The sequence below is a fragment of the Polychytrium aggregatum genome (genome assembly GCF_025602895.1).
Source record: "Polychytrium aggregatum strain JEL109 chromosome Unknown BJ171scaffold_31, whole genome shotgun sequence".
Taxonomy (NCBI): domain Eukaryota; kingdom Fungi; phylum Chytridiomycota; class Chytridiomycetes; order Polychytriales; genus Polychytrium; species Polychytrium aggregatum.
This window is the reverse complement of record NW_026516233.1, coordinates 142,968-161,662: the sequence shown is the minus strand read 5'-3', so window position 1 is coordinate 161,662 and position 18,695 is coordinate 142,968. Positions and strand designations below refer to the sequence as shown.

Genomic DNA, 18,695 nt, shown 5'->3' with positions numbered 1-18,695 from the left:
CCGCAGTCGTCGCTGTGCAGATCTGAGCAGACGTGCGCATCGTGACTGGTCGCTCTCTGGATCGGCTTGTCCACACCTGTGTGCCGCACTGCTTGGGCCTTTGCTGGCTGGCCCAGGGCCAACCGCTGTGCTGCTGCGGCCGGTGCTCCAGACCTACTATGGGCCTTGCTGCGCGGGCGTTGTGTTTGCTTCAGAGGCGTTGTGTTCGCCCCAGCACCAATCGAGATGGCATGTCGGTTGCACTGTGGCGCCGATGCGGTCCTTGAAGTTGTGTCGTCTGCGGCAGCTGTGTGGAGGCAATGTCGACTGTGGCTGCTGTGGTGCTGTCGTTGTGTTTCTTGCGTGGTGGTGGCATCCGACCCCTCAGTCTACACAATCGCTATCCCATCCCCAACCTCACCTGCAATCGTGGCCCACGCCGGCACATGGCAGTCAGTCGAGCCGCCCCTTGGACCCGCCTGACCCTTGTTGCCCTGCCGCGGCCGAGTGGTGCTTTGGTTGCTTGTGCGCTGCTCCCGCGGTATCCCTGTGTGGCCCAAACATTTGTCGCGCGACCGGAGGCGGCAATACGGGGCTCGACATGAACTTGCTCTGTCGACTTGCGCATCTCTGCCCGTTTGCACATCGCTCTGCCCACTTGCGCTCCTGCCTGCACACCCCGGCAGCTGCCCATCACCTCGTCCACCCTCTGTTGCTCGCCACAGCAGCAACCCAATTAACTGGACACCCCACCCTCGCCATCCGGCCCATTTATAGATATCTTCCTCTACCAGACCCCCCCCCGGCCTTCGTTTTCGCCCGGCCCTGCGTTGGCCTTTTCTGTATCTGACATTTTCGGCTCTCTCCCGGCCTTTCCTTTGCGGTCTTCTTTGGAGCCACGACCTGGTAGTTCCCACTGTCTTCTGCCACTACTCTGTCTTCTGCCACTACTGTCTTCGATCGCCACCAACGACCACCACTGAAGACCACCACTGAAGTCCACCATCTCAAGCAGCTTCAACACCACACTTCCACCCGCTTGTGCTTGATCCACTTATCCCCCCCCCGAAACTCGCTCGCCCTCGCCATGGCCTCTGCTCCCACCATCTCGAGTCCGCTGCAAATCTCGAGGCTCAACTTCCGGCCTCGTTCCGAGCACGACCCGCTGCCCCCACCGTCGCCCTCGTCCTCCGCGCCGCTGTCGTCGTCGTTGCCAGCGCCATCGTCGGTGCCCATGACCTCCTCGATGCCCACCCGGCCGCTCTCGATCCAACAGTCCCGGGTTCGCCACACAGAGCCGCCCAGGCCGCTGACCGATGAGCCCACCGACTTTCGTCTGCCTGTTCCTCGGACGCCGTCCCAGTCGGCCACTCCGCCCAAGGGAAGCGATCTGCTGCTCAAGCGCTCCATGTCGTTTTCCCGCACCTACAGCATCCCTGCAAACATGTCGGCCCCAACCCCGGCGACCCCGGCGACCGCTGCTGCTGCTGCTGCCCCGATGGTCTACCCACACCACTCCCTGCACCCCACCGACACCCGCACTGCCGAAAGCCCGGCCTCGCTCGGCTCGGACGACGGCATCACGGGCAGCTCGCCCCGCTCCTTCGATGCCAAGGAGCGCTGGATCGCCCCCGACTCGCCCTCGGTGGGGGCCACGGGCCATGCCCAATCCCACGCATGGGTAAACCCGGCTCGGATGTCGTCCCTTCCAGAGGCCCGGCCCGACCAGCCCATCGAGCCCGTCCGCAGCTACTCGGTGCACTCGCGCTACTCGCAGATGAGCACCATCAGCACCACCGCCGGCACCCCTTGCTCGCTCGCCTCCTCGCCCGACTCCCATCCTGCCGTGTCGTCGCCCTCAAGCCCGCACTGGAACTCGCAGCGAGACCTGGTCTCGCCGAGCCTGACACCGTCGCCCCGGCCCATGAGCCATCTCAGCCGCTCGCTCAGCGTCGGCGGATCGGCCAGCAACGGCATGCTCGCCCTGCAGATCCCCGTCGCCCCCTCTCGCACCGTGCGGGCCGGAAGTCGATCGAATGCCGTTGGGGTCGATGTCGCTCCTCCTCGCTTCTCGCGGCCCCAGGATCCGTCTTCGCCCCTTACTCCACACTCGATGCCCCTCCTGCCCGTCCAAATCTCGGCCCCACCGGTCTCGCCGGCTTCCCGTGATACCCCTCGCTCATCCTTTATCCAGCACGCTCCCACGACGCCGCACCCGCCTTCGATGAAGCCCTCGGCATCGCTGCCCGCGACAGCCTACGGATCGCCTCAGGCTGCCCCCGTGGCCTTCCCGGAGATGGAAAAGCGAACGCCGTCGGGATTCCGCAAGTTCTTCAAGTCCTTCATGGAGCAGGTGCAACTTCTGGACGATCAAGATGACCCCTTTGCCCCGCCTGGCCCGAACTCGCCCGCTCCAGCACCGTCCAGCCCGGACGCAAAGCCCATCTTGAGACGGCCCCGTACCCTCAGCACCGGCAGCACCACCGGCAACGGCGCCAACATCATTCCGCCCATGCCCAGCCCGATGCTCATGCCCCTCAAGCCTGTCAAGGATGCAGAGAAGGCCGCTCGCTTCGAACTCTTGCTGCAGCGCATCGAGAACGACCCCGAGGAAAAGGTCGAGCCCATCAAGCTCACCCTCACAACCGAGTACAGTCTCATCCTGCAGAAGGACTATGATGCCGTGGAGCTTCCCGGAATCACAGCGCCATCTGCCTAACGGACGCCGAGATGCACTGTCCTTTTCCCGATGAATACTTTGGCAGTCCCCACTAGCCGTTTCTAGTTTCAAGGGTATTCTCCTCCACCTGGCCTTTCGCCCCTATTCTCTGCCGGGCCCAACCATCTGGTGTCGCGACATCTACGCTCTTCGCCACAGCTCCCTGGGCCCACCGTCTCAATCTGCAACCCTGCTTTGCCCCGACTTTCTCATTACTGTCTCCTTGACTTTCTCGCAGCCAAGCCCTGGCTTTCTTTTTTTCTATTTTTTCTTTTTCGCTACTGCATCACCTGGCCTCCCGCCGCCGCCGCAGCAGCAACAAAAATATGTACTCTTCAGCAAGTTATTCGACCAAGCCGTCAATCGACCCTTGGCCCGTTTCATAGAATCTCTCCACAGTCGCCATGGATCGAGTAACAAGTTTGTCTCCGGTCTCGTCTGCATATTCCACATGTCTCTATGGCAGACTTAAACCCCCCCTCCTCAGACACAGCGATTCCATTGGCTTGCTCCAGCTTTGTCTCCCCCCCCCACCACCACGCTCTCCACGGTTCTTTCGTGGCCTATGACTCCTTTTATGATGACCACCATCGACGACGCTGCCTTTCTCAGTTGTGCCGGCTCGCTTTCGGTGTTGGGAATGTCCTTTTCTTTTTTTTGACTCTGTTTCTTCTCGGGCTTGTACCCGCCCCCATCTGTATCAAGCTTGGTCTGCGCGCTCTGCTGCATTAACCTTTGCATATGGCCCTTGGTCCTTTCCTTCCCCGATCGGCCATCGTCGGCCCCACTCTGCATTGACTGCATCCATCCGTCGGCTCGCACCCGTCTCTTTGCCCTGCCCCCCCCCGCCCTTTCTTCCAGGAGACTTGGTATCATACCACTTTCCAAATCCCCAGCCCAACGCAAACATCCATGTGTTGAACAATATAGAATACAGCTTGTACAGATGAACGGCATCACTGTCCGAGCTTGACGGGTGCGTGTGTGTGGTGAGAGATTCCAAATTCCAGCCGCTGCAGGCAAGCCGGCTCACCACAACGCGGTCATGAATAGATGAGGGATTCATCTTCATGGACTGGACGCGGATCATTGACTGGAACGCTGTGGAGAACGGCCGATGGCTTTTGCCCCTGGATGTGCCGACGACGATCGCAACCCTGCACAGGCCGTGGATCGAGATGGGCCATCAGAGTGCGATAGATGGGGCATTGTGCGTGCTGGGAATGATTCTGCCCGATGGAACCGACGCGCTGGATGTGCTGGGTATGTTTGATTTTCTTGGTCCAGATGCATGCGACTCCATAGGCCTCAATCCCATCACCGAGGAGCCCCGAGTTGAGCCGGGCTGGACTGGGCTGGACTGGACTGGGATTTGTGATGGGCCCATTCCAGCACACTGCGGTTGGTTGGCCATGGCGGCAAACCCGATAGGCCTCGGCTGCGGTTGGGCAGGGGATTTGCAATTCCCGACCACTCAAGGCACCCCACACTCCCCCCCCCGATCCAGCCCTGCACTTCATCGACCTCTCGAACAGTGATCTGTCCCAACACAACCAACGCCATGGAAGTCCTTCCCGTTCCCGTCCTCGAGGTAGACAGATGGCTTGGTGATCTTCGTACTCTCATGGCTCAATGGTCCGCATGGTCCAACGGCTCTGTCTGCTCCATCAATGATAGGAACTGACCCTTGCCCCGGATGTTGGTCCCAGGACAACTATTCTTATGTCGTCGTCGACAAAGCCACCCGAACGGCCGCCCTCGTCGACCCCGCAGTCCCCAAGACCGTGCTTGAGTTCTTGAAGCACCACACCGATCTGAATGTGGTCGCTGTGTTGACGGTGAGTCGGCTCGAAGATTGCTGCATACCAGGACGGCTGCGACGCTTTGGCTGTACATGCGGATACCCACCAGACATGATAATCATTCCCTTTCGGCTGGTATGCCCTGCCCTCTACGCTGCATCCTTCCTACCCCCCCATCCTCGGGCTTCATCCCATCTCGCCGCTGCCAGACCCACCACCACTGGGACCATGCCAACGGCAACCCCGAGATCGCATCGCACTTTGCCGGCATCCAGATCTATGGCGCTGACGACCGCATCCCCGGTCTGACCACGCCCGTGAGCCATAACCAGAGCTTTGCCCTAGGCTCGCTTACGGTAACCCCGCTGCTGACCCCATGCCACACCCGCGGGTCATGCTCGTACTATGTTCACGATCCAGCCTCAGGGGCCAAGGCCGTATTCACGGGAGATACGCTCTTCATTGCCGGGTAAGCCTGGGAGGGACATGCAGCTGGGTGCCAGTTTGTAGTAGCGGCATATCTTGACAATCCAGCGACCATTCGCCGACCACGACAGATGTGGCCGCTTCTTCGAAGGAACCGCCGAACAGATGCATGCGTCGCTCTCGACGCTGATGAGCCTGCCAGACGACACACTGGTCTACTGCGGCCACGAATACACTCTGGTAAGGCTCCCATAGAGCGGCTCGAAGCTGCATCTCCCAAAGCCGCCTGGTGCGGCCGAGCAGAGCGGAGCTGCTTGGAGGGACATGCCTCGCTCTCGTCTCCATCGGGCCTGCGATCGGCGCTCGATTGCATCATCCGTTCGGCATCATCCGTTCGGCATCATCCGTTCTGCTGGATGCTCACTTTTGCTGCCACTCCGTCCACATCTCCTCCTCGTTGTGTCCTTGCCTGTGTCCAGGCCAACTTGAAATTCGCAGCCTCGGTCGAGCCCACCAACCCAGCAGTCCAGGCCAAGCTCCAGTGGGCGCGACACCAGGCCCAAACGATCCCCGGCACCATCGGTGACGAAAAGCAGATCAACCCGTTTGTTCGAGCCCACGTTGCCGAGGTGCAGCATAGTGTTGCCCAGGCAGTCGGCAATCTCTCGGAGCCGTACGATGCGTTGCAGATCCTGGCGCATTTACGAAATCTCAAGAACACCTTCAAGGCTTGAGGCCGGCCAGCTCGGTACATTCCACGGCCACAAAGTCGTCACTTGCAATCGCTGCAGAAGCGATGATCAATACACTGTCGGTTGATGAAAGCATTGTCGATCCTGGAGTGGTCCTGGAGCGGTCCTGCTGGGCGATGGGTTGTGGTTGGCCGAGCAGCGAGAGCGCTCTCGCCGAGCCAGCGAGGGCGCCCCGGTCCTCCACCCAGCCCTGTCCGGTTCCTTGACCGCCTTCGTCTCCATCCATCGTCGTCATCATCATCCATCGCCATCGTTCATCGCCATCCACCATCCACCGCCATCCACCTCTGCCTTTGATATCGTGTCTGCTTACTATCTGTCTCGCCCACAGACTCTCCCTCGTCTGCTGTCCGCTGAGCTCGCAGCCGTGCATCCACACTTTCCCTGCTCCCTCGCTCTGCCCATCCAACCACGCCGTCCGGCTGCTTCCTCGAGCCATGTCTTTCTCCTCGACACCGCTGCTTGTATCCAAGCCCCAGGGCTACCACTCTATCGTCTCGCCGTCGCCCCTGGCTCCCGGATCGCACCTGTCGCCTCCTCACCATGCGCCTTCTCCCGGAAGCGTCTCGCCCAGCCCTCCACCGACGCTCCCGTCGGCGCTCCATCCAGCCGCCATGCGTTTCTTCCGGAGCCAGAACCAAGATGCCAGCATGAACGACCAGGACGAGCCTTCCTCGCCCCAGGTCCTCTTCGATTACTCGCGTCAGTTCATCCAGGAGCTCTGGAGAACATCCAATACTTCGCTCGTGCCGCTGCAAAATCTCCAGATCGCGCCCAAGCCCCGCTTGCTGTCGCTTGATATCTTCCGGGGACTGGCCCTGGTTTCTATGGTACGTCATGATCCGCCCCCCCCCCCGAGCACTGCGTCTTGCACCCTTATACTGCCTGTCCCATCGCTCCTTTGCGGTGCTGCTCGACTTTGTGCACTGCGTTACTGCCGCTCTTTGCTGCTGAACGCTCAGTCGTGCCCAGACCACCGGTGCCGAGTGCTGCTGTGGCCTGCCGCTTGTTGGGCCTCTGAATATCGATTTCTTCGTCGAGCCCCCACACCAGCCATATCTCGACCCCGTCCCCGTCGTTGCTGTATTCCGCTTTGCTGCGAGCGATAGTGCTCCCATTCCCAACGCCTTGGTCTCGTCCGTCTCTTCCGGCACCTTGGTGGCTCCGCTGACCTCGCAGTCTCATCTACTTCGCCTCTCTGCTCTTCTACAACCGCATCCGCAACCACATCCGTATCCGCTTCTTCAGATCATCGCAAACTACCAAATCGAAGACAGCGCGTTCTCGCTGCTGCTTCATGCCGACTGGATCGGACTGACGCTTGCCGATCTGGTCTTTCCGTCCTTCATCTTCATATGCGGCGTGGTAAGCGGCAACTTGGCCATATTGCTGTGCTCGTTGCTGTGCTCGGTCTTGTGCTGTTGCATGGACGGATCGCTGGTGGACTGCAGCGCCAGGACCACCAGCTTCGGCCGCCTTCCCGAGTCAGAAGCGGCCATGTCGCCAATCATGCAGCCCAGCTGGATCTTGTGCTGACCCTGGCCAACCCCCCCTCTCTTTGCATCATCGCCGGTCCTCCTTCGCTGCGACTGTTCTGCAGGCCGTCCCCCTTTCGTTCTATATCCGTGAGCACGACTCGAAAACCATCTTTGTCCGCTCGCTGTGGCTGTTTTTGATCGGAATGCTGTTCAATGCGGTGCCGAGCCTCATATCCCAGTCCTGGGTTTCATATCGCCCGCTTGGTGTTCTGCAGCGCATCGCAATCGTGTATTTGGGTAAGCCTGGCTCATGCTTCCGTCTGTCCAGAACCGCACTCCCGTCGGGTGTTTCGCAGTGCTGATGCGTCGTTCTCTCCATCCAACATCCAACATCCAACATCCAACATCCAACATCCAACATCCAACATCCAACATCCACACCTGATCGCCCCTGTCCAGTCTGCGCCTTGACATACAAGCACCTGTCGTGGTTCGCCTTCCGTTGGATCGTTCCCGTCGTCCTCATCGTTTCCTGGCTCTATCTTTCGCTGCTCTTGCCGCTGCCTGAATGCAACCCCACTCAGTCGCTTCAGATTGTCCTGGACCTTGACCTGGAACACCGCTGGGCCCCTCCTGAGTGCACGTCGCAGTCGTTCATCGATCGCCTGGTGTTTGGACAAAGCCACCTCTACGGCGGGCACGTCTTTGACAACGAAGGCATTCTATCGACCCTCATGGCGATCCTCACAGGCTGGATCGGTGTCCTCGTCGGGGTCGGACTTTTGCGCTGCCTCCATGTCGATTACACCGACGGACGATGGCGGATCAAGGTCATGCAGAAGATGGTGGCATCGGGCCTGATCTTCATCATCGTCGGCACCATCCTGAATCAGCTTGGCTGGATCCCGGTCTCCAAGAATCTGTGGTCGCTGAGCTTTGTGCTGGTGTCGGGCGGCATCAGCTTGATGCTGCTGACACTCATCTATGTGATAGCGGACTACAGCGACTTCAAGTACGGCTCCACTCCGTTCGTGGCGCTGGGGCGCAATTCGCTGCTCATCTACATCTGCAGCGAGTGTGTCGCCTGGACCACCACCACGATCACCCTCAGCGACGGCCCGGACTCCGAGTCGAGAGCCACCCTGTGGCTGTGGCTGTTCCGGAACCTTGGATTCGCGACCCACCTCCCTGCGGGATGGAACAGTCTCATCTGGTCGCTGGCCTGGTGCCTGCTCGTATTTATTCCCTTTGCCATCTACATGAAGCACAAAAAGTACTTTGTCAGACTCTAGACTCTGTCAAAACGCTCTCTCCCCCCCCCTCACTCCTCACCTTCCGAAACCAACACTTGCGCTCAGCCGTCTCTTGCCACCCTATTTTATCCAACAGTCGTTTCACGACCGATGGCTTGCTGGCATCGCCTTGATAGGACCTGTCCTCTGGGCCCCACTTCCTCCGTTTGCCGTGCAACCCAGATCGCTCTCCAACAGCTTTCCCTTCCGTTCACCATGTCTGTCTATACCATGCGTAGATTCCTTTGGCCGTGCTCGTTTTTTGTTTCACCTTACTTGTCTGTAGTTGTGTCTGCTCTCGTTGATTACAGTTTACTCAAACTCCAGCAGAACACGGGACGCATCGATTCCGCTGGCTGTGCAAGTGTGGATTCGGAGCCAGTCGCGCTGTTTCCCATGGATGACATTCATCGTGGAACTTCATGTGTACACCATGATCTGATTCGTGGGATGCACCCACCTGCCAGATCCGGATAGCTGATGGTCCAGTTGGCTGGCTGTCCGTTTCTTGCTTCATGCCCATCCACCAATCCGAAGATTTCCCCTGTCTGGTACATCGCACCGCGCGGCAGAATCGAGCATTCCGTCGACCATGCTGGCTGTGGCGGGTGTGGTAAAGTCTTGGCCGAGATCGGCAGGAGCGCCAGCCACTGCTGGAACTGAGAGACGGCTCATCATGGAACCGCATAGGTGGGACCCGGCTGCGACGACGAATGTCCGTTCCCAACGCCGCTCCAATCAACAGTGAGGAGCCATGCTGTCAACGATGGGGAGTGTCCCGTGTTTCGTAATTGCCTTTGTGAGTGATGTGAAGTGCCTCTTGCTGATATGGTCACACTTCTTAAACGGTGTGTTGCCTGTATTGACGACCCGAAAGCGACCGTGCTCGCCGTTCAGCGAGCCCCCCAAAGAACTTGACCCGACGCATACCCCATATGTCGAGGCTCGTGGGCCCCAATACATCACTCGCGACCACCCTGATCGTCAGCGAGGCTTTCGGGAAGATCGGGAGCCCGCACCTCATGCTTCGATTCGGCCAAGTCATCTTGGTCTGCCCGCCGCTGAAGGAATCCGTTGAGTAGCAAATGTCGATATCGCAGCTTGACATGCAGAGCCTTGAATCGCCGCCGAAACATGTGCTGGGCAATGTCGCCGAATTTCGTGTCGTACTTGAGCAGGCCTTGGTACAGAGCCTCGTCGTCCTTATCGTTCCAGTGCTCGAAATTGCGGTTCGAGAGAAAGTTGATTCGGTTGGCTAGATGGAAGACCTTCATGTGGCCGAGTCGGCGACAGAGCTGCAGCAGCGGCGGACGCAGACCCGTATCGGAATCGAGGGCCTCCAGGATGGCTTCATCATCGTATGGCGTCGTCCAGTCTGTGGCATTTGGGATGGAGGTGCCGCAGCCAACAGTGTAGATCGGACTTTTGGAGTACCAGAGCTCGTGCAGAACCTTGTCGAGATACGCCTCGTCCCAGCCGAGCGACTCGGCAACCCGGCTGTTGCTGTGGCCGAGGATGCACGTAGCGTAGACAATGTCGTGGATGACCTTGGACGACAGGCGCAGGACGATCGAGTTGGCGGGGACGTAGAATAGCAGATAGATCCGCTGTCTAAGCGTCTGCCAGGTCAGGTCCGGAAAGAGACCGGCGCGGATGACCTGGTAGATGGAGGACTCGCGGGCGCCCAGATAGCTGGTGTTGCCGATTTGCCTCAGATACTCGGATGCGCTGACATAGGCCTCCATGAGACGGTTGTCGTCGTCCTCGGACCAGATCTTGTCGCTGACGGGCGTGGCCATCATCGTCGCGGAGGCATCGTCTTTGGTCATCTCCGTGAGCGTTTCTTTGACGTGCGAGTCGGTGACGGTGTTGTCGCCAGGACGCAGCGAACTGCGAAGGACCTTCCACCGCTCGTTGACATCGTACGGGCTGCGGTGGGTCAAGATATTGTTGGCGATAAAGACGGAGATGCCCCGTTTGCCCCGGGCGTTCTGGAAGGCCTCGACGAGGGTCTTGTCTTCCTCGGGCGTCCATATGGCCCGCACCCGCTCCGGAGAGATGGTGAAGTAGCGCTTCTGGGCCTGCTTGCCTGTGCAGAACCCAAGCTCCTCCGAGATCAGCAGCCACGAGCTCTTGCCGTACTTTTTGACGGCATCGAGCAGCTTCTGGTCCATTTCCTCGGTCCATAGCTGATGCCGGCTGGCATAGAGCCGCGGAAGCAGCCGATTGCGCAGCTTGACCTGCAGGGAGCCGAGCGTATACTGCGGAAAGTACGCTGCTCGAATGTCGGCCAGGCGGTTGGGGCCGAACTGGCTCAGGCCCTCGAGTAGTTTGAGATCCTCGGCAGAGGACCAGAAATTGGTAGGCTGGCCAATGACCGGCGGTGGCTCGATCGGCTTTGTGCTTTCCTTGGATTTCTTGCGACTTCTGGTCCGCTTCTGGCCCGAACTCGGTGCCTGAGACGATGAATTCGATGACGGCTCCGAGTCCTGGGATGACTTGGGTGGGGCTGATTTTGGGCGAGGTGCCGAGGTGGCGGGTGTGCTGTGGAGTGATGAAGCTGCGGCGTATCCGGTGCAAGCGTGCGGGATTGTTCGTAGTGCGCTGGATTTGAGCAATCCAACGAGAGGGCTGCCGGCCCGCATCTGGGCGAGCGATCGATGCGCTATGGATGTCATGAGCACGAGATGAAGTTGATGCAAGGTGAGCGGGGCAGCGGATGAGGGAAGGGCAGACCGAAAGGCTTCCAAATGATCAGTGGCAGACCGTGGGCGAGAGAGGATGCAGCAGTTGAGCGCACTCGGCCAGCTGGATCTAGCCCGGGCAGCGGCGGCTCGATGCAGATGCGATAGATCAATGTGGATCTGGAGACAGCCGATCTGAGCCAGAGGCGATTCCCGGCGCCGCCAGGGCGCGGCGAAAATATCCAAACAAGCGGCCTTGGGCAGAGACTCTGTTCTCTCTCGCCATCTGCGCTTCTTCCGGCTCTGTCGCAGACAGCTCCCGTCGGCACCGGCAACCGTCGCTCGGCATCTCGGGCCCGTGAAAGCAAGATCTGCATCCGGCAGAGTCCGGCCTTGATAAATCGGTGCTCCTCTGGCGCCCCTCGTGCCTGTCGCTGACTCGGTCGCCCTGTCCTGCGTATCCGATGTTTAAAAGACTCCCCAAGGAATCCAATCCATCACCGGGCCCTGCATCGCTGCCTCCGAGCCAGAACAAAAACACAGCGCAGCCCATTGCATCGCATGGCGACGGACAGTCTCGGCCGGATCCGGTCCATCGCCTTCCGAGCCATGTTGGCCAGCACCTGCCTTCCGACGAAGGGATCGGCCGTGGTGGTGCTTTGCTTCGAGAGCCCGGCTATCGGGAATCTGGCCTCGGTCAAATGCTGGAGCCAGCCGGTCGGGGCCCTGATGCAACACACCCCTGGTCCTCAGCCGTGCATCCGGGATCAAACCCGGCGCCGACTGACCAGTCAATTTATGCCGATCTGCTCTCGGACGACATTGACGACGAGCTCCTCGATCAAATTGACATGAACGAATGCCACTTTCAAGCGGCGCTCGATAACACCAGACCGTCGCTCGGCCATCCTGGTCCATCCATGCCAGCACCGACAATAGCACCCACCGATCAACAGCCGCTGGTCGCAGCGACAGCATTGCATCCGCAAGCTTCGCATTCATCGGCGGTGGGACCACCTCCTTCCCGACCCTTGGCTCCGGACACTCAAAAGTTCAAATTTACCTCCGGTCTATTATCCAGTCCTCTCCTGACCCACTCAGGCGGTGCTTTAAAGGTACGCGAGCATAATGCAGCACAGAGTGCGCGAGATATGATGCAATGTGTGGTGCTGAAGGACGAGGGTATCCCGGCCTGCCACATAGCCTCGCCATCCCGCAATGCGAAGCGAGCCAGGGCATTGGGGTCCAGGCCCACCTCAATTTGATCAAATTGCTTGGTTGGGTTGCTGTTCTGCGATGCTGACGCCGCTCGGACTGTCGCTTTTACGATGGGTATCCAGCAATTCCAGTTCAAGCCGACTCATGCAATCACGGCATCGCAATCCAGCTCGGCACATCCACAGAATGGCCCCGGCTCGCCTCGACCTGGCTCCACACAGAGTGTTTTAGTTTCCACTACCACGCCGACAGCCGTCCGAGGTCATCCGCTGGCGCCGCTGCCAGCTCCATCGGCAGGAACTGGCATGAAAAATACCCACAGCCAACCAGCTTCAGCAGTCACCCCGCAACCCAGGCATCCGCTGGGTGGATATGTCCCACCCAGCACATTGGCAACAGGTCCGTCGGCACCAGCACCAGCATCAGCTCAGGTCACGGCAGCGTCGCCACAGACTCCAGCAAGACCACAGACAAACCCTCCATCGCTTAAATTCAAATTCTCAGATATAAAGTCCAATACGACCCCGGTCACACCCTCGAGCTTCGGGTCGATGTTGCGGCAGAATGCATCTGTAACCACAACACCAACCACAGCCACAACCACAGCCACAACCACAACTGCGCCGGTTCCGACTCGAGTTTCGCTGGAGACCACACCAGCACGCACGCCGATGGTCAGACCGACTCCTCCGTCCGCGCCAACATCGATTGGAATCGCAGCTGGTGCACACAGCCCATCAACCCCAACCAAGGCAGCACCATCTAGCTTTAATTTAATGCACCCATCGCCTCTCAACCACGTCAGTATCTCTGGAGCCAACGCACGCCCGACAGCGCCGCCCGTTAACAGGCACAACATCCATACCAGTACATCTGCATCAGCAAGCATTGCTCGCCACGGAGTCGCTCCCGTTCAGCAGCTCAATCCGACACCGCGCCCACAAGGGTCCGTTATGAGTGCATATCCTCAGTATACACACCAGGGGGCGGTCTCAACGCCAACAAAGCGGCCGTTCGACTCTGTAGATATCAACGATCCACATGGTCGCTTCTCTTCGAAACCCAAAATCGAGCGCAAGTTTCCCGGACCGGCGGGTGCACTTCCGAAGTTGGTAAGTGACTTCGAAGGACGACAGCTCGAGGCTAAAAGTGAAATATCGATGCATTCCGCGCGGTATCGGAGGATCTCCTGTGAGCCGTGGCTCCACCGGCGGCGATGATCGAGCACTGGAATGTGGACTGAGTCATATTGCACACAACAGAGCGACAACGAGAAAAACATCATGTTCAAGTCACGGTCTCCGGTCAAGGCCCCAACACCTGACGGCAAGAAAGTAGTCGACTTGATACGCAACGGGCTGTCACGGAACTCGTCGTTCGGGCTCAGCCGGTTGGCATTTTCGACTGGACCAGAGCAGGGCTACGACGAAGATTTCGAGATGGAGTCGTGGCGGGCGATGCTGCAAGGAAGACCGGGCTACGATGGTAAGACGCTCCGCTGTTGTTCTCAACGCAGCCTGGTGGTGCATGGTGGACGGTAGCGAGCACACTACGCAGGACACGACAAGCAGAGCAAGCACGCAATTCATGATCGATGCAACGGGGGCGATGACTGATGCGGCTGCGATCTGACCTTTCTTGGGACCTGGATCATGCCCCCCCCCTCACACGGCAATGCCGCAGTGAGACGAGATGGAATTGCCACTCTGGGACAGAGGCCAGCCGGACGCGTCGATCGGCTGATCGTGCTGATCAAAGAAGTCAAGCAGAGCGAAGCAGAGACTGGAGTGACGGTCAAGGACCCGTTCGGTAGGACCAGAGTGCGATCAACCCAGAGAACCCAGCATTGGATGTGACTTTGCCGTCAGAGCATCGGTGCGATTGTGGACTCTGAGAAACTGATGCTGTGCGATGACATGTTGCGGACGGCGTTGAACGACAGGCGAAGTACAAGGCACGATTGACAAGTCGGCATTGGATCTGTACCGCGACAACTTTGCGGTTGGAGTTGCACTGGAGCTACAGCAGGTGGGGACACAACGATCGGTTTTGCAAGATGGGATGGCTCGGATGGGCCTTGCCAGGTCGATCCAGTATCCCAAGGCCAGGACTGGCGCGGTACAGTCCCGCTGGAGCATTTTCTGATTTCCCGACAGGTCTAACATGTGGTTCATGGGCGAATGACAGGTACCGCTCTTCAAGCCGTCGAGTCGCTCGGTGCATCTCATCATCAGACAGGAGAACCTCGTGTGCTTTCGCCTGCCAAACGGAGTGGCATTGCACACTCAGTAGCAGACGATGCGTGGTGGCATGCAAAAGATCCTATCTTGTCATCAACACGATGACACTGGCCTTGGGCGCAGGCATCCTTTGTCCCGGCCTGCGTTCATCCAGGGTTCTACACGGAGCGCTGGACAGTGAGGATGCGATCGGAGAGCAGAGCGGGAGCAGGCACAAAGGTGACTGTAGTCGCCGCAAGGCAAAATGCACCTAGTGAGTACACATGAAATGCATGCGGAGCTTTCTGGCGTGCCTCCTGCATGGATCCAACACTCGGCCTTCTGCTTGCGAGGCAGACGCACAAGGTGTGTGTCGTCTGGGCCGTGGGTCGAACCCGCAGCGCCGCTGATGTCTCCGATCCCTCACAGCCCGGCCGATGTTGCAATTGGTCGCGCATGGCACGATTTGTCAGGCCGCATCCGTTTCGAATCATCGACCCCATTGTCGGCCAGATCTGCGTTTTGCGAATCGTCGGCTGATCCGCCCAGAGCCCATCACCTTCCCCCCCCCTGTCGCTCGACAGCATCATCGTCACATCCGATTGTCTCTGCATTCCAACACCACCGCCTACCGCAAAAATGGCTCCTACCGTATTCAAGGTATGCGACGGAGCGACTGTCGGCGGGCGAGACTGCTAGCTGGTGCTGCTGGTGCTGCTGGTGCTGCTGGTGCTGCTGGTGCTGGGCGATCAGCGATTCAGGCAATCCAGACCGGCCCGGGTTTCGCTGTACTCGATGTCCCTGGCTTGGGCCCCTCTCCTCCAACACCCGGCCTGAATGAATGTCTATCCTATCCACCCTCATCTCACCACCGGACACTCGACTCCTTATCCCAAAACGATTGGCCCATCAATCGTCCAACCCGACCAGTCCGAGTTCGCCGTCAACATGACCTGCTCGTCGTGTGCCGACTCGGTCCGCTCGACACTCTCGGGCATCGATGGCATCGACAAGATCGACATCCAGCTGCCCGAGAAGCGGGTGATGGTTGAAGGCGCCGTCCCCCCTTCCACGATCTTTCGGGCTCTCAAGGCCACCGGCCTTGCCACGGTGTTGCGGGGCCAGGGATCGACCGGGTCTGCCAACATCGGAGCCGCCGTCTGCATCTTCGAGACCTTCCAGGGTGCCAAAGGATGGGCCCAGTTCAACAACAAGGGCCTGGCTCGGCTGCAGCAAGTCGATGAGCAGACCTGCCTGATCGACGTTGCCGTCGACGGTCTGCAGGAAGGCCACTGGACGGCAGCCGTCCACACCCTCGGCGACATCAGCAAAGGCATCGAATCGACCGGCCCCGAGTTTGCCGAGCTGGGCTCCTTCGAGGTTGGTCCCTCGGGTCGCGGCGATCTCGTTGCCGAGACTTCCAAGCTGAAGGTCTGGGATGTCATCGGCCGGTCGATTGTGCTCTCGCATCAGCCCACCAGCGGCACCCGCATCCCGCTGATTGCTGGCATCATTGCCAGATCGGCTGGCATTTTTGAGAACGCCAAGCGAGTGTGCTCGTGCTCGGGCCGGACCCTGTGGGAGGAGACCACTCCCTTCTAAGAGCCAAGGCATGTATGTGCGCTCTCGCCGACAGCGCCATTTGGCAGTGCGATGCACCATATCGTTGTATCGTTGTATCGTTGTGGTTGGGCTGCGATGGAGCCAGCGCCAGTCGACCCCAACCCAATGCCGGTTCGTAGCCCGTGCCCATGTCTCATCCGAACACCGCTTCGGCTCGTATGTGTCGCTGCTTCTTGTCGAACAGCGCCGATCTCGGGTGGTCAGAGCCCAAAATATAGAGCAAGAATGTGCACCAGCAGGAGACTCCATGCGGAACCATCAACTCACGGCGTGCATCGAAAGGTGAAGGCTGCCATGATCCCATCCCATCCCATCCCAGTCGCTCGCCCCCAGCCCCCCGCAGACCGGCGACATCAATGTGAGATCAGAATATATGACAAATTAGCAATTAGAAATTCACATGTAACAATGTTGTCATTTGGCATTCCATTCATGCACAGGTCAGAGCGATATCTACAATCAAGTGGGGGGGGGAAAACATGGGTCGCGATTCTCTTTTCCAGCCGAACAAGTGAATCATTTGGTAACGAGCAGAACTCCCGTGATGCAGCAAGCTTTGTTGTTGTGGTGTTTCTCTCTTCCATCCATTGATCTAGACATCCGCCGTTAGGCTCGCAAGTGAGCGGGTTTAAGCACCGAGGCTGGGGAAGGCGTCGGTGTCGTCCAGCTTGACGGCGCTGGCGGTGTTGGGGCGAGTTCCCCGGCTGGGGCGGTTGCCGCCACGGTTTCCACCACGGCTGCTGTTTCCACCGCGGCGCTCACCACGTTCACCACGCTCGCCACGCTCGCTGCGCTCGGCGCGGGCGGGCTCGTTGAAGCGCTGCTCGATCTCAAAGACGGCCTTGACGGGCTTGGCAGCAGCAGCAGCGACCTTCTTGGGCTTCTGCTCCTTCTGCAGATCAGCAAAAAGTATATGTTAGTCGAGGAGGTTCAGCAGGGAACGGCGATCTCTAGGCTCGGCCGAAAGGGGGGCGTTGTCCAGCAGGCGGCGCCAGCTCCACACAAAAACCTACGTTGCTGAGGACAATGAACTCCTCGGCGGTCTTGCTGAGGACAACACCATCCTTCCACTGGGCGTTGTCAGCACCCTCGTTGGCACGGCGGATGTTGGTGGCGGCAAGAGCGTTGGCCTTGGCGTTCTTCTCGGCAAGGAACTGGTCGAGGGTCTTCTTCTTCTCCTCCTCCTCCTGCTCCTTCTTGAAGGCGGCCAGGCGCTCCTCCTGCTCCTTCTTGATAGCAGCACGGCGCTCCTCTTCCTCGGGGGTCAGGACCTCAACGGTCTCCTCGGCGCTAGAGACGGCAGTCAATCAGAGGAACCCGTTTGAGCGTCAGTTTGGTTTGGTTTGGTCGCCATGAGCAGATCCGCCACGCTGTGTCGGGAGGAAGGACTTACAGGACAACGGCAGCAGCTTCAGCGCTAGCCTCGGTGGCATCACCCCAGGTGCCCTTGCCGGCAACGTCCTTCTTGTGGCTGTCCTTGCGGTCCATGCCAGAGTGGCGATCGAAGGGACGGCCACCACGCTCGCGGCGGGGACGATCGGCACGCTTCTCGGAGCGCTCTATCAGAATCGAAGCGAAGCAGAGCCGAATGGGGGGTCAGCAACGGTGCTTGGCGGGTCTCAGATACAGAGGGATATACTCTCGCGGTCGTCTCGGTCCCGGCAGTTCCGATGCCACTTGCTCGTCGAGGAGATCGCAAAATGGAATGGGGTGGGTTGTGGGGTGCCGATTGTCTGATCGTCACTGTCCGTGTTGGCCTCGAGGACTCTCGGGAGAGCCGACCCGTGTCGTGCATGCCCAGGGCGGTTGTTTGATTCTGCGATCGAGCCCGATTGTCTGCTCTGTCGGGCAAAGGTGATCTGGCCACATTTCCTGCGTGCCCTCCCCATAATATCGATCCCGATGGCTGCCGTCCGTCCATATCGGCGACAACGTATCAAGACCTCGTTTCGGCTGCAGTCCAGTTCACAGAGATGTAGTCTGTGGCGTCTGAGGGGTGCCCCGGCGACCGATGGTGGAGGACAGAGGGCAGGGCGAGTGAGCGGCAACTAATACCTTCGCCGTTGGCGACCTGGCCGCGGCCATCGCCACGGGGGCCACGCTTGCCATCGGAGCGGCCGCCGCGGTTGCTGCGGGGACCAGCCGACTCGGACTTCTTCACATCCTTCTTGGCATCACCAGAGGCGGCCTTGTTGCCAGAGACGGGCTGGAAATCGTCATCGAGGAGCTCGAAAGGGTTCTTGGAAAAGACTTCAGTCATGGCTGGGCGGGGATTCTTGCGAAGCGGGGCTTGACAGAGTTGGAAAGAGACCTACGACGACGAGCGTAAGGTGTCCCTGCGGATGGATGGATGGATGGATGGATCGAGGACTCGGCCGGATGAATCCAAAAGAGCTCTAATTTCAAGCAACCAGTGCCGAATAGGACTGTTTTTGAAATTATGGGGGAGAAGGATTTTTGAAAGATTCGGCCAGAGGCGCCGCCCTCATGAAGGCGCACACAC

At 59.3% G+C, this 18,695-nt stretch overlaps 8 protein-coding genes across 8 annotated transcripts; 5 read left to right on the top strand and 3 right to left on the bottom strand.

Annotated features, from left to right (window-relative positions):
- Positions 1 to 1,066: 1,066 nt before the first annotated feature.
- On the top strand, positions 1,067 to 2,698 carry BJ171DRAFT_584086 (uncharacterized protein; the record flags this gene model as incomplete). The annotated part of the gene is made up of 1 exon (XM_053114285.1): positions 1,067 to 2,698. The coding sequence occupies one exon, from the start codon at positions 1,067 to 1,069 to the stop codon at positions 2,696 to 2,698; it is 1,632 nt and encodes a 543-aa protein (XP_052964526.1).
- Positions 2,699 to 2,940: 242 nt separating this feature from the next.
- On the bottom strand, positions 2,941 to 3,729 carry BJ171DRAFT_180385 (uncharacterized protein). Its single transcript, XM_053106058.1, has one exon. The coding sequence runs from the start codon at positions 3,653 to 3,655 to the stop codon at positions 3,182 to 3,184; it is 474 nt and encodes a 157-aa protein (XP_052964525.1). The 5' UTR covers positions 3,656 to 3,729; the 3' UTR covers positions 2,941 to 3,181.
- A 315-nt stretch (positions 3,730 to 4,044) lies between these two features.
- Positions 4,045 to 5,752, top strand: BJ171DRAFT_514073 (hydroxyacylglutathione hydrolase). Its single transcript, XM_053111811.1, has 5 exons — positions 4,045 to 4,289; positions 4,408 to 4,536; positions 4,710 to 4,969; positions 5,058 to 5,166; positions 5,406 to 5,752. The coding sequence occupies exons 1-5, from the start codon at positions 4,260 to 4,262 to the stop codon at positions 5,658 to 5,660; spliced, it is 783 nt and encodes a 260-aa protein (XP_052964524.1). The 5' UTR covers positions 4,045 to 4,259; the 3' UTR covers positions 5,661 to 5,752.
- Positions 5,753 to 5,910: 158 nt separating this feature from the next.
- On the top strand, positions 5,911 to 8,652 carry BJ171DRAFT_180359 (uncharacterized protein). Its single transcript, XM_053106057.1, has 4 exons — positions 5,911 to 6,508; positions 6,927 to 7,043; positions 7,279 to 7,453; positions 7,616 to 8,652. Exons 1-4 carry the CDS (start codon positions 6,116 to 6,118, stop codon positions 8,446 to 8,448), a joined length of 1,518 nt encoding a protein of 505 aa, XP_052964523.1. The 5' UTR covers positions 5,911 to 6,115; the 3' UTR covers positions 8,449 to 8,652.
- A 564-nt stretch (positions 8,653 to 9,216) lies between these two features.
- On the bottom strand, positions 9,217 to 11,330 carry BJ171DRAFT_514070 (uncharacterized protein). Its single transcript, XM_053111810.1, has one exon. The coding sequence runs from the start codon at positions 11,124 to 11,126 to the stop codon at positions 9,411 to 9,413; it is 1,716 nt and encodes a 571-aa protein (XP_052964522.1). The 5' UTR covers positions 11,127 to 11,330; the 3' UTR covers positions 9,217 to 9,410.
- Positions 11,331 to 12,937: 1,607 nt separating this feature from the next.
- BJ171DRAFT_514067 (uncharacterized protein) lies at positions 12,938 to 14,868 on the top strand. Its single transcript, XM_053111809.1, has 5 exons — positions 12,938 to 13,462; positions 13,613 to 13,835; positions 14,034 to 14,159; positions 14,293 to 14,378; positions 14,538 to 14,868. The coding sequence occupies exons 1-5, from the start codon at positions 13,022 to 13,024 to the stop codon at positions 14,640 to 14,642; spliced, it is 981 nt and encodes a 326-aa protein (XP_052964521.1). The 5' UTR covers positions 12,938 to 13,021; the 3' UTR covers positions 14,643 to 14,868.
- Positions 14,869 to 15,039: 171 nt separating this feature from the next.
- On the top strand, positions 15,040 to 16,544 carry BJ171DRAFT_514066 (superoxide dismutase). The gene is made up of 2 exons (XM_053111808.1): positions 15,040 to 15,229; positions 15,500 to 16,544. The coding sequence occupies exons 1-2, from the start codon at positions 15,209 to 15,211 to the stop codon at positions 16,169 to 16,171; spliced, it is 693 nt and encodes a 230-aa protein (XP_052964520.1). The 5' UTR covers positions 15,040 to 15,208; the 3' UTR covers positions 16,172 to 16,544.
- A 1-nt stretch (position 16,545) lies between these two features.
- Positions 16,546 to 18,631, bottom strand: BJ171DRAFT_514062 (uncharacterized protein). Its single transcript, XM_053111807.1, has 4 exons — positions 18,248 to 18,631; positions 17,586 to 17,751; positions 17,206 to 17,482; positions 16,546 to 17,084 (listed from the first exon to the last, which is right to left on the bottom strand). Exons 1-4 carry the CDS (start codon positions 18,450 to 18,452, stop codon positions 16,821 to 16,823), a joined length of 912 nt encoding a protein of 303 aa, XP_052964519.1. The 5' UTR covers positions 18,453 to 18,631; the 3' UTR covers positions 16,546 to 16,820.
- Positions 18,632 to 18,695: the final 64 nt, after the last annotated feature.